Consider the following 13,608-nt stretch of genomic DNA (forward strand, 5'->3'; position numbering starts at 1 on the left):
TCTCTGTCGTGTCCAGGTCTGCTTCTGTGGCAATAATGCCTTGGGAATGTGCAAGTGATGTGACATGCATGGGAATGCAACGAATTTGTCAAAAAAACTGCATCTAAACTGTGTGCTCTTTTATTATTGATTGGTGATGCTATGCTTTCTACCTATGGCATATTGTCATACCTATTGTAAAGGAGTGTAATTATGGTTGAAACTGAAGGTGTATTGTTTCAATGTTTTCAAGATATACGTTTATTGCAAGTGTAAGCAAGTCTCACGTGGTACAATATTTTTTTTTTTCAGAATATGAATGCACACGGTAAGCATAAGTCAAAGTGGTGGTCTAACTCTTAACGCTATATCCTCACAGTGATGAATGTGATATAGAGTATTTTTTATAAACTCTGAAAACTATACGCTTGAATGGAAGGCCTCTTTCTTGAACGACGTGTGATTGCATTTTGGGTTTTATTATATATATATATATATATATATTTTTTTTTTTTTTTTTTTTTTTTTATTACATTTTGAGGTCAGCACTTTTGTTGCATTATCTACCAGCTATTACATTTGGTTTTATTACATTCGATTTTTTTCAACAATTTGGGTCACGCTTGCATATGTGAAGAGCCTTATCAAAATAACCAACCAAAATCACCCTATTCTCTCAGGGGGGCAACTTATCTAACATACAAAACAGTAAAGTAAACACAAAGTCTTGCCTCCTTGTCTAAAATGACCAAGAGAAAATATTTAACTTTAAGTTTTCCTTCTTATTTTTTACTCTTTTTTTCCTCATATTTTTTATTCTCGAAGAAAAAAGAGGAAGAAAAAGAAAATAAATAAAAAAACAAACAAACATTATTTACTCGACGTAGATTGAGACGCGTTGAAAGATGGCCACGCCCATCGAAACCATTTTGCCACGCGTGACGTCATCCTCCCCTAATTAAGGGCCGTGTACTTGGTGGATTCGGCCAATCAGGCCTTCGGGACGGCACAGCCTGGTTTACATATTTAATTGGCATTGGACATGGAATATAAGTAGAAACGACGGCGGTAATGAAAGTTGACCTGTGCGATCTAAAGACATCGCTGCAGGTAAGATGACGATACTCCTAAGTCTTTTAATTGCTGAGCAGTCTGAAAAATATTAAAAAGTAATGATTGAGGCAAATGTTTGGATAGGTGGCTGTTGAACGTGCTGGGGAACTTGTTTTCATAGTAAAGTGCTTGAACGATTTGGGAGTGTTGTTTCGTTAGGAAATAGGCAGTGTTGGGATTTGTTTAGATTGACAGCAGCATATTAGAATTTTGTGGAATGCTGGAGGAGCTATATAAATATTTACTAAATGTAATCTCATTGCAGTGTAAAATCGTTTTCCTCTGTTGTACTAAATATATTGTTTATTTTATTTTGAGACATATTGAACTCTTAAAAAAGGACAAGATCCCAAAATATAGCCCACATTTCATTAGTTAAACTAACTGGATGTGACTTACTGCACTTTATATTCCAAAACATAAAAACAAAGAGCCTCATGTTGATCAAGAAGTTTTTAGAAACAGGTTTTTAGAAAACTAGATGAAATGAAAAAGTAGAAGAAAAACAAATTTTTATACTCAAGGTTATGGGAATGCATTGCATCAAATCTCTACAAGGACAGAGTCACAGTTTGTGTGTGTGTGTATGTGTGTGTTTATTACGGCTGTGTGAACCTGTTTAAACAGTCTTTCCTGTGAGGATAACCGTTTCTATGACCCATTCATAACTTTAAATAATTAAATGTCATACTGAATACATGGTTTAGGGTGAGGCTGAGGTCTGACACGTGTGTATCTGTCCTTCTCCCCATGTTATCCCTGTGATGGACGACCAGCAGGTCCAGAGTATGAGCTGTGGTGAGTTCAGGCAAAAACGTTAATTCTATTTTCAGGGGAAAAAAACCCAAAACTAATGTCAACATATTGATTGTTCTGACAATGCCCACTGCTCAATAGGCCTTTTGAGAGGCGGTGATGCTCATGATGTCAGTTGCTGCTCAATCAGGATTCGATGAGTCTGTTTCATTCTATTTGACAGAAATTACAGAGAAAAAAGCTGCCATTTTCTAAGAAGGGGAGGGTAACTGAAATACATATACAATATCAAGCCTCCTGGAGACAATACATTGAATTATATTTCCTCATGGCTTTGAATAAATCCAATGGTTTCCTTTAGGGACCACAATTTCTGTCCTGGTGGGTCAACGTGCAACAAAGTTGACGTCTCAAAAAGAACAACAATGCGCACATACCCACATAGCCTCAATTTAGAAACACAGATTTACCCAACATGCATGTTTTTAGAGTGGAATATCTGGTCAACGATGGCAGAGTCAGACCATGCTAATTTATTTATTTTCAAATCAGTATTATTGTGCCTGTCAAGAAGTAATGTGATGCATTTCTTTTCACCATGTCTGCTTGTGTAGAATTTAACATGTGTGATGCCATTTTATGTCACATTAATGCAGAAAACTGGAAGAAAATCAAGTAGTTTCACTGATGGCAAATCAACATCTTACGAGGAAATCTAGTTCAAGAAGAAACAAAATAAGACGAGTCTCTTGATGAATGCAGCAATACGTTTCTGAGGCTCGGTAGCTGCGTTACTACTTCAGCGTCTGGGGAAGCACCGGAATTATGTGACTAGCTGGATGAGTGTTTATTGGTTTTGGGAGTTTAATAATGACAATTTTCAGGTGACTCCAAAGCTGAGAATGAAAACGAGCGTGAGTGGAAAAACCAAAAGTGTTCATCTGTGTGTGAATGTGTTTGTTTTTGTAGCGGAGTCCTTCCTCTGGAGGGGCCTGCGGTGTCAAATGAGAGCGAACAAGTGCAGAGAGAGAGTGTGTGTGTGTGTGTGTGTGTGCGTGCGTGCGTGCGTCAGTGTGTATATTAATCTTGGCAGTATCGGCTGCCGGCCAGCAGGAAGTCGCCTTTAGCTCGTGTCACGTGAGGGTCAAAGGTCACAGTTGAATAAGAGATGAGGGGAGGTGAGAACGACAGCAGGACGTCACAGTAGAAGAAAATCGAGTTAAACTAAAAAAAATCTGTCTTCCATTCTGTCGCTTTTACACATAAAACATTTCCTGGATCTGCGTTTCTTCTGCCTCCCTGAGGGGTTATTAAACTGGAGGAGGATGATGATGATGATGAAGCACCAGCAGCAGCTCATCAATTCTTACATGTCAGTCCTCGTTTTCCTCTTGTGCAAACTGTTGCTCGAGGGCGGTGAATTGAGGAACCGCATTGCAATGGAGCAGAAACCACAGCGGCAGGCCGCCGGCCAACGCTGTGCGGGGGTGGGGCTTAGAGCCACGCATCCCATCATGCACCCTGAGCCTCCCAGGTACCGCCAGCCGACATGTCAGGGCGGCGCCGCCATGCGACGTCGACCTGCTTTATTCTAATGTCACTATACATAGACGCCCCGGCCTAACTGAACCTTCCATGCAGAGTCTGATTAGTTCCTGTTATTGCAGCCACAGTCTAGAAATACTCGGCGTAGTTGATGTTTTGGAGAACGCAGCTCGTCTAAACCACGTCTGGGAAAGGCGACCTCAGTTGTTTACAGCGCCGTCTCTCCTCCAACATTGTCGCATCAGGGTGAATTACAAGTGCCGTAAACCTATAGAGGGAACGAAACGACATTTCATATCTTTTTTTTTCTGGTCCTTTGCAAAAACTCTTTTTCACTGCAGAAGAGTGTTTGTATGAAAAGCAGTGGGGTTATTTTGTAAAGTCATGCAGCGGTTTGCACTGTCGCCTCACCGCGACTCCCTGGTTACTCCCGCGTCTATGAGCTGCACAAGACCCCAGATCGATGGACGGGATAGACGCCATTTAAAACGGGCTCAAGTAAGTCGGCGTCGATTAGAATTCTGCACGCTTAACAAGATCTGTTTGCTGCATCAGCGCTATGCATTTTCATTTAACTTTTAACTGCCAGCAGCTGAGGCTTCGGCAGTTTGACTTAATGCATGAAGAGTTTAGTGTCACTACGACCTGCATCGACATGAATGAACCCTCGTCTGTTAGCGTTAAGATTTAAAATTTAAATGCAATAAAATATAATGGAAAATACCACAATAAATTATTTGAATATTTTACACCATCTCTGGTAATGGTTAAAATAACAATTCCCTGCAGTAGAAATTAACTCTACATGTTGAGGATGAAAAAGAGGTTTTGGTTCTTTCACTGGTTTTCATACAAAACTTAATTAGCCTCTTTCATACTTTATGCTGATTGACAACAAATATTCTTGATTCTCGTCGATGGTCACCGTTAACTTCGATATAAAAACGAGCATGCATCAAATGTTAGTTTTCATTTTTATTAAAATCACAATCTACATTTTCCATGAACTAGTAAAGATTTTGTAAATAATGAAATGTGAGAAGGAGTAGCAGATTTATACAGTCGATCAGATTTCCTTTTCACAAAAATATACTCATCAGAATATTTCATCTGCTTAAAAAAAAAAAAAAAACAGTTCCTAGAAAAAAAAAGCTGAATTATTGGCAAAAGAATTTAATTAACTTTTCAAAAACACAAACTTGAATTCAAGAACAAACCACTGTGTTACGAAATTTAACATAAGCACAATGACGTACCTGTAAGTTATACTTTTGGGAGTTAAATTAAGATTAAGCTGAAATATCAATGCATACCCTCTGGGACCTCTAGAGGGCACTGTACGACAACGGAATCGTGAAAGCAAAATGTTGCAAAAATAAAAAGCTACACAGCAGAATTTGAACTGAATATTATAGAAAGAAATACACTTTGACATGTTGTACGTTGTTAGGTAATTATTACAAAAAATATGCCTATTGCATAGTTTTTCCAAATGACCAACAAGTGAACAACTTATTTTTAATTTAATTCTGTGGAATTGAAAAAGATTTATCTCCTGTGGAAGAAAAAAAAGTGCTATAAAATTAGTTTTTATGCATTATAGTGAAAAGTGTAAAATAAAAGTACAAATGCACCAGCGCTATCTATTTATGATTTTACTTCGTCTTCATAAAACATCAGTTACGATGCAGATTTTTAAGTTTCCATGAAAGGTCTCCAAGACACAATAACAAGGGTTAACCAGGCAATTAATTAGTCAATTAATAACTTACCACTGAGGTAAAACTGTTTGGTTCAATAAATGCCCCTTGACTTTTCACTCTTCACTTCTTCACTCTCCTGTGGGGCGACGGAGTGTGACATGAAAGGAGTTGGAAGCGCCCTCTACTGGATATGTTCCACAATGACATCAGAAAAAAACACCATATTGCCTGTATTTTCTTAGTTAAAAAAAACAAACATTGGCGTTGTGCAGCCGATTATTGATTTTTCTTCAACGGCTATAATCGTCCGATTAAGTCGGTCAGGCCCTACAAGGCAGCCGTGAAAATCTCAGTGCAACACTCATTAACCGAGGACTAGAGTTGAATCATTTCCCAGGATGATCCGATGACTCGTTTGTAAAACACAGAAGAGGCTGGTCTAGGGGCCCGTTGTTGCGTCCAGCAGTCTGGTGATGATGTCGGAGTGAGTGGGGTGAAAGGTCAAGCCGTCCACTTCCATGGCCAGGTGACCCGTCTTCCCACTTCGGATTCCGAAACTCACCAGGGTGGAGAGGAAAGACTCCTCCTGGTGAAGACAAAACCGCACAGACGAGTGTTATACAACTGTTGTTATACACTCGACGGGCATTTTGAGAGGCAGAAAAGGAGGCTGAGGTCGACTGTGGAGTCGAGCTGCAATTTTCTTTAATCACTTCAAGCAACACTTTCCACATCAAACGCAGTCACTGGAACCAAAATGATTGTTTAGTTCAGTGACTCACTGCTGCTTGGAAAAGAGAAGCTGATGTGCTTCTTTTTGGGTTTTCATTTTACAGTCGAAAACTAAATACTCTTTGCTACTTTTGGTATTTTCCCTTTGCTTCTTTGAAAAACTGTTAGTATTACTTGTGTCACACTGGTTTTGCTGTCGTAACTTGTATTGTTTAAACTGTGTGGAGGAGAAGCCATGAAATCTGTGTTCAGCTTTTATATTGGGTTTCACTTTGACAGAGTTCATGTTGCAGTAACATTAGAAACGCTGGTTCCTTTTACTCCTAGATTGTTCCAAAAATATTAAGGCCACGTTTACACATACCAGGTTATTACAAAAACTGAAATTTCCCCCTCTTCATTGTGAAAAAAAAAAAAAACCTCTTCATTGTTGGGGACCTGCACGTTCACCTGGTTCAGAGCTGCTATGAGCAACTGCACCTGCAGGGGGCAGTGTAATGAGATATGTGATAGCTAATCAGAATCTTGGAAAAACAATAACGAAGTCCCAAATTGTGATATAAATATCCGTCTGCCCCCCCCTTTAGATGCAAACGGAGACAGAGTTTTTCTAAAGCTCCACTGTGGCCGGAGTTTTCGGGAATTATCGTTTGTGGTGAGTCGTTGCTGCGTTTATGTGTAAATGCGTGGCCCAAACGCAGAACAATCTCAGTTTTTTTTAAATACCCGGGTACATGTTTTAACTGATCCGAACCAAGACCCATGCAAGTAGAGGGGTGGTGGAAGTGGCTCTGTTACCTTTTCCACAGATGGCAGGTTTGAAGTCCAGTCCTGCAGGTGTTCTTCTGGGGTCTCGCCCTCCGGTCCCAGTCCTCTCTTCACGTAGCGCTGGTGCGACGGACACATTCGGAGCAGGTAGAGCCCACAAGCCACAGCATATCCTCCCCAGTTAGACACACCTGCAGCAAGAAGAAAACGACAAGTTAATTCATTGAAGTTTTTGGTTTTTTAGAAGAACACAAAAAAGATCAAAGGTTCACAAGAGAAACGGATGTAGAAAAACATTCTTCTACATTTTAAAGCAGGCAGCATATCTTCAAATAAATACCTGGAGGTAGTATACAGACCGGCCAGTTGCGGCTGGTTTCGTTGTTTATCTACAGTGTTTGTGGTTTTGTGAGTGGAAGTCTGCTTTATCTTTATCTACAAAGTCGGTTCAAGAGTGAAGGATGTCTGTGTGTGTGTGTGTGTGTGTATTGCTCTGATCATTATCCAGTAATCTGACCTGTTTACATTCACATGTGCACTCAGTGTGGAGTCTGGACGTCCGTACCAGCAGTAATGGCGTAGTCGGCGGGAACATCACAGGCTATGAGGCTCCCTTTGGGCATCAGGCTCACCACTCTATCCTTCACCTTGCCCATCCCCAACTCGTTGCCGCCGTCTCCGATTCCTGCAGGAACGCATAGGACACCTGCTGAGGCAAACTGACGCCATGACAAGGAGGAGGATACAAACTCCCGTTAACGTCAAGAGCGGAGGCCACAGGAAAACAGTGCCCTCTGGTGTTACGAATGGCTTCGTACGACATTTTCAGGAAGGCGTGAACGCAACAGGTAACCTGTAGTGATGATTCCCGGGATGTCCTTGGCAGCGATAAACAGATCATCTATGGGATCCACCAGATGTTTGATGTTCACCGCCCTCATGTTGTAATAATTTCCATCGGCAGCGCGTCCGCTGCGCTCAATCGCCAAAAGGTGGTCGTACCTGTTGGGTCCAAAAAGTCCAACATCGCCACTGAAGCCGCTTCATGTTTAATTATAGACGTTTCCACGAGGAGCACAAGGTTTGAATCCGCTAATCAGCCGACCTGGGTTTGTCCGGGTCTCCGTCGACGCACAGGAAGTGCAGTGCAGATTCTGGACCACTGTCTTCAAAAGTGACCAATGGGATTTGAGATTTCAGCACTCCTGCGGATACAAGGAAAGACGGGTCATATTCCGTATTAACTTGCAGCTCCGGATGCGGGGTCACTGGTTTGTCCCTCACCTGTGGCCACAGCCTGATCGATGAGCGCCTTGTTCATCTCCACCGCTCTGCTGTCTGTCACCATCGTCACCCGTTTCCCCAAAGCCTGCAGCATGGTGGCAATAGCGAGGGCTCCGGGGGGCCCGTCGGTCTCATCGGGGGGACTGAGCCAGACACAAATAACATGATCAGGACATGAAACTGGATTTGTTCAAATTGATTTATTTGGTGGGGGGGGGGAGTGAAAGTGTTCCCAGTCTGCATTGGTCTTTATTGATCGAACTGGTGACGACCTTTTGATGGTCTAAATCATTGTTTTGTGTGTTTATTGAATCAGTTTCTTTTCTTTTATTTAGCTGTGAACCACTTTAAAACATGTAATTTCTGTTGCTATATCAATTTGGTTCATCTCGAGAAGAAATCTCAAGATTCACTTGGAACAAAGCAAATCAATTAATGCATAAAGTAAAAAGATCACTGCTGGGAACTGACGCTACCTTTTCTTTTCCACGTGGATAGTTTCGTCGGTTGATCCCGACCGCAGCCGTTTGGGAACGAAATGCCTTGCGGCGAGATTACAGCCCGCATTCCCATTTACACATATATGAAAATCAGATCACTTCACCGTCTCACTATAACGATGGCAGTCTGTCAACTGTGTGCATCGAATAATGAGATGTTGCACCAGTTCTATTCCTGGTTGCAACTCGGGTTCATAAAAGTTGCCCAGTGTAGGAAGAAGAGATGCATTACAGACCACCCACCACCACCACACCCAGGTACTGAATAATTCACAAGAGCTGCACAATAAATGTGAAAGTACATCTACCGCTGACGGCGTGTTCAGGTGGAAATGTACGCACTTGTGCATGTAGTGCGTGGGAAAACCCGTTGTTATGGCAACAGAGGAGGAGTGCGAGAGGGCCAGGCAGCAGCGCAGAAGTTCGTCCTGAACAAACAAAGCCTTGATTCCTCGTTGACCTGGTGGCGGAAAGAAAACGGAGGCGTTACAACCGCCTCGTGTCGAAGCGGAACTTTAGTCTTAAAAATTTCGATGGCGAATTAAATCAGAAAGCACAGAAATGGAGGTTTGTTCCCCAGAATACGAGTCAGTACAGTGGCAATACGTCTGCAACGTGAAGTCCACAGTATCAACAAAGTAAGATTTAATAACCAGCAGATACTGAAAGCTCAAGATATCAAAAAAGTAGAATGACTTGCCTCCTGCACATTCTAGACATTTCCACCCCTGCGAAATCTTTTTTTCCCTAATTGACAAAAATGCCTTTTTGTGCCTAATCATGCATAGAGACCTTTAATGCGTGTTTACCTGGGTCCTCTATGATGATATTCTCCAGCTGTCTGATCTTCTCCACTGCGAGTTGAGACGCCAGGCTGTAGAGCGACGGACTGCGAGACACCTCGAAGCAGAGCGGCGTGAGCTCCGGCGCCAGTTTGACGCTCAGAACATGCTCGGGCGGAGGAGAGTCTGGGACGTCGGTCAGGAACATACAACCTGGAGAATGACTGAACGCCAGCGACGGCTCTGGAAATGAAAAAAACCCCCAAAAAAGACATGTTAGATTCTCAAAGTGGGGCACTTTAAAGCTCCATCGATTCTAAAACGCGCTTGAAATGAGAACATCGCTGCCTGCTATTATCCAAATACTAAAACCATTTCTGCCAGAGTTTGTGCTTCGGGACAATACGACCATAAGTTGGATACGCGGTAGAGAAGATGGACGGGAGAATCGTGCTGCTCACTGCTGCTGAGAATCGCCTCTATAGCCGTCACGCCACATGCCCAGAAGGCCGGCACGTCACCGGGCTGCAGCTCCACGCTGTCCCCGTACTCCGGTCTGGACAAGTCCTTTATGCCTAAGAAAGCTGCACACAAGCAGTCATGGAGTGTTGCAGACGTCGTTTTCATGCCCTGGTGAGTTATGTGTATTGAGTCACAGTTTACCTGGGTCTCCTATGTGTACAGGAGCTCCATGTGCGAGTGGGTTATGATGCGTCGCCGCCACCGCTACGTCCAGCATGCCGGCTGGGATCGGGAGCATAGTGACCACTAGGGGGCAGCTGAATGCTCCTGCAGGAACACAGCGAACCGCAGTCTGAAAACAAATAAAGATGCTGGGGGATTGCAGGTAAGACACAACGTTGAATGAAAGACAGCAGAGGTGATGGTTTCCCAACATATAATGACTAGATTCATGTTTTGCATGAAAAAAAACACCATGTAATTCTGACTGTTGTTTAAGATCTTTGTCTTACAGTTCTCTGTGTGTACACTGAATCCCCGCTCTGTGATCAACGCAGTAGCTTACACTGAAAAATGCTTCAAAAGAGATCAACAGTCTTTATGAGAAAGAGAGTGTTTAGTTGCTAAGGTGATCTTAGTGCTGCTCAGTGTAAAGTTAAACGGGAGTTTAACAGTGATGGGAATTTGCATCGTACCCTGTACATGCTGACATTTCTGCCTTTCTCCATGTTCCTGATCGGGACTCCGGCCTTCTTCAGCTTCCCTTCGGAGCCAAAGCTGCAGCCCAGATAGAAACACACCATGTCGGACAGAGGACCGGCTCGCTCGTCCTGCTGCTTTGACACGGTCCTGAAAGTAGGGAGGGACGAGAGGATGAAAAATAAGTGGGACCCTGTTAAAAGATTGATCTGAATCACTACTTCTAACTAAACGTACAGAATATTCTTTAAGATTCTTGCTCTTAGATTGTTGGCCCTCATGTGCTACATTTGCCCTCAAATCATACTGACTTTTATTAAATAGAGTTGTATGTTTACAAGAATGTATTTCTGAATGAAAGGACAAGTTCAGCTTCTCAAAGCCCACATGTCTTTATACCCAGGATTCCTTTCAGGAACAATTATAACGGGGAGATGGAACTGCTCAGTGTGTTTACGTACCTCTGATCACTGTCATAACTCAGGAGGCTGGACACGGATTTGACCAGGCGACCCTCCTGGTACACGCAGTACTGTGAGATATCGGTCCTGTTGACACAGAAAACACACTGAGAAGTGCAAAAATATTCAGATTAAACACCAATGAGTGAAACAAAAAAGTATGTAAAGCCAGATTGCTGTGTGTGAGAGAGGGAGAAATTATGGGTTAAAAAAATTCCCACCAAAAACATGAACAGACACGAGTGGAACGGTTGCATAACGGAGGAAAACTAGAAGGCAGCTGAAAGTGAGTTAATAAACAATCTGCAGAAGGAAAACATTTACGAGGCACTAAAAACATTTAAATAATGTTTTACTGATGTTTGTCCCTCAGGTGATTTGATTAAAACCCATTGCTTTTATGAATTGAGGGTTTATTCCAGTATATTAGTTGAAAAAAGTGTTAAAACTGATCTGTGTGTGTGTTGTTCTCCCTCACCTTATGTCGGCACATTCAGCCAGAGGTGGACAGGCGGTCTCTCCCAATTTACTGCGATAGAGGAGCGGCAAGGGCGCCGGGTTACTGCGGCAGAACGCTTCGAAGTCATCGGCCAGGTGATGCGGCAGGACGACGGCGTTGGCCTGTTGGTATCCTGACAAACAGGTTAACGCACATCACAACAGGCAACGTTGCAAACTGTGGAAGGAAAAACAAAACGTCCCGACGGTTTCGGGGGGAACCAGACCGTCTAAATAGAAAATCACACGACGGACGCATGAGGCTCGGAGCTCGACACGCCGTCGTCTCTCACCGTTGGCGAGCCCACTGGTCGTGGTTATCCGGGCGTCCTGTCGCCTGATTAACAGCCTCAGTTGAGCCGGACTCAGGCCGTCTAAATGAAGGGAGCGCTGCATCTCGGCAGCTCAACACTCTAGAGTGAGCTACTCCAACCTGGATGAGCGGGTTAGTCCCGCTGTCGTAGAGGCTGGTCTAACCTGAAGAGTCACCAGGGTTAATGTTTGTCTCAACGCGAGTTTGGAGTGGATTAGTCTTTGAAAAACAGCGGTTGAAATCTGTATGAAAGATGTAAAAGAGAAAAGCAGGGGTACGTGTTCAGCTTTGATTTTCACGCTATTTCTATACACAACCTATGTAGGCGATGACGCATGATCCCTGATGACAACTGTTATTTTCCATCTTGTCCTCGGTGTCAGTGATGCAATGCACGTAATGTGAAAATACACTTTTTCCCCATGTGTATGTTTTTCTTCCCACAGTCCAAACATATATGCATTTGAGGTGAATGCAAGTGTGAGTGTTTGTCTCTCTGTTTGCCCTGTGATTGGCCTGGAGGAATGGAACTGGAGGTGGATGGCAGAAAAACATCTTCATCGCCACCTTGTGGCTCACAACAGTGTGTGCATATATATATATATATATATATATATATCTCATGAACTCTGTCAGAGGATAAACCACAAGTCCAAACTGAAAACATGAACGCTTCAAATAAGTGTTATTTGTTTTTAAGGTGATTACTGATACATTGCTTGATTGTTCAAATGTGTCGCAGCCAAAATTTTAAAGTAGACCCGATTTTGAAGTTGAGACTTTCCATAGGGTCGAGCGTGCAGTGGGAAGAAACAGAAATGTGTCGTCCTTATAAATCTTCTACCTGTGTTTGTGCGTCTCACCTTTCTCCATGGCAGCACTACAGATGCCCCTGAAGAATCTGGGGGAACGTCTGGCAGCTCTTAATGCAGGCAGCATGTGTCACCTGGACGTAAGCACAAAGGGGATTGTTCCCAGCAGTAGAGTGTGGCCGGGGGGGGGGGGAATCTGGAGGATCTGCCAGACTGAAGGTTTACCTGTGAGTTAGTGGAACTGGTGTATGCTGTGTGTTGGTCGCCTTCCTCTTTAGAGATCGGTAAGAGATCCCCTCTCCCGTCACATAGATCAGCTAAACGGGTACAAACAGAAGATATACCTCATGAGATGAATCCAAAAACAAAATCATATAAGTATTTAACAATGGCTGGAGCCCCTACATTAAAAAAAAAAACAACAAACACCAAGGTACAATGAATAAAGCACAATTAATAATAAAAAGTATATTGATAAATAATAGCCAACTATGCTTAAACTTAAAGGCAAATAGCAGTTTCTCTATAAAGCATATTGGGTGAAAGACATATGGTATAGACGTATAGTCTATTAAATATTCCCTTGTCAAATGTACATATTAAATACTGCTTGACCAGCTTTGCTGTTATTTTTCCTTGAGATTCTTGCAGACACATCACAGACATGATTACCATTTCCTGTCACATAATGTGATGAAGCCACGTGAAGAATGAAATAAAAGTTTAGTACTTGAAGGCTTGAAGCTGCTGTTTCCTACATGACTGCAAAACCAGCGAGATCTCAGTCGTACAAACTCGGCGGAAGTCGGGATGAAATATTTAAAAAAATAAAGGCATATGAAAACATAACTATTTTATAGTTTGTGGGTGTCGCACCTGCGACACCCACAAACTATAAACTAATAGTATACTAAAGTATTAGTTTGTGACAGCGGTAATCCCAATGCATTTTAAAAGTTCGATGAGTAAAAAAACAACGAGCAGAAAATCAATGTTTATCAAAAAGAAGAGACGCGACTCTGTAACGGTATTCATCGTCGCTACGCGGTTATTTGCTAGCATGTAGCACGCTAATGACTTTAAACGGTAAGGATTTTAACTCAAACTTTGTGTGTTTGTTATTTGCATACCTTTAAACGGCGTTTTTCTCGGTTTTCAGATTCGCTAACAGCCAATATAGTCAGAACTACAGACGCACGAC

The 13,608-nt window shown here is 42.6% G+C and overlaps 1 protein-coding gene across 3 annotated transcripts; it reads right to left on the bottom strand.

The window, feature by feature from the left end:
• Window positions 1–4,355: 4,355 nt before the first annotated feature.
• Window positions 4,356–13,608, bottom strand: dglucy (D-glutamate cyclase). 3 transcript variants are annotated; one of them, XM_080512905.1, is made up of 16 exons: window positions 13,538–13,608; window positions 12,633–12,724; window positions 12,459–12,541; window positions 11,263–11,416; window positions 10,785–10,871; window positions 10,320–10,473; window positions 9,826–9,976; window positions 9,624–9,746; window positions 9,190–9,405; window positions 8,723–8,840; window positions 7,881–8,023; window positions 7,702–7,801; window positions 7,450–7,598; window positions 7,162–7,281; window positions 6,627–6,787; window positions 4,356–5,682 (listed from the first exon to the last, which is right to left on the bottom strand). In XM_080512905.1, exons 3-16 carry the CDS (start codon window positions 12,532–12,534, stop codon window positions 5,536–5,538), a joined length of 1,899 nt encoding a protein of 632 aa, XP_080369031.1. In that variant the 5' UTR covers window positions 12,535–12,541; window positions 12,633–12,724; window positions 13,538–13,608; the 3' UTR covers window positions 4,356–5,535. The 3 variants fall into 3 exon arrangements, 2 of the variants coding, with proteins under 2 accessions (XP_080369031.1, XP_080369030.1); XM_080512904.1 differs by lacking the exons at window positions 12,459–12,541; window positions 12,633–12,724; window positions 13,538–13,608 and adding an exon at window positions 11,576–11,710; XR_013937002.1 differs by lacking the exons at window positions 4,356–5,682; window positions 12,459–12,541; window positions 12,633–12,724; window positions 13,538–13,608 and adding an exon at window positions 11,576–11,710 and having other exon boundaries at window positions 6,653–6,787; window positions 7,162–7,315.

Source organism: Blennius ocellaris (genome assembly GCF_963422515.1).
Source record: "Blennius ocellaris genome assembly, chromosome: 17".
Lineage (NCBI taxonomy): Eukaryota > Metazoa > Chordata > Actinopteri > Blenniiformes > Blenniidae > Blennius > Blennius ocellaris.

Excerpts from the sequence above, each read along its gene's own strand:
- dglucy (XM_080512904.1), bottom strand. The coding sequence starts at position 11,678 with ATGCAGCGCTCCCTTCATTTAGACGGCCTGAGTCCGGCTCAACTGAGG. Across the intron at positions 10,872-11,262 it reads GCTGAATGTGCCGACATAAG|GACCGATATCTCACAGTACT; the intron begins GTGAGGGAGAAC and ends CTGTGTCAACAG. Across the intron at positions 5,683-6,626 it reads ACCTGCCATCTGTGGAAAAG|GAGGAGTCTTTCCTCTCCAC; the intron begins GTAACAGAGCCA and ends TGTCTTCACCAG.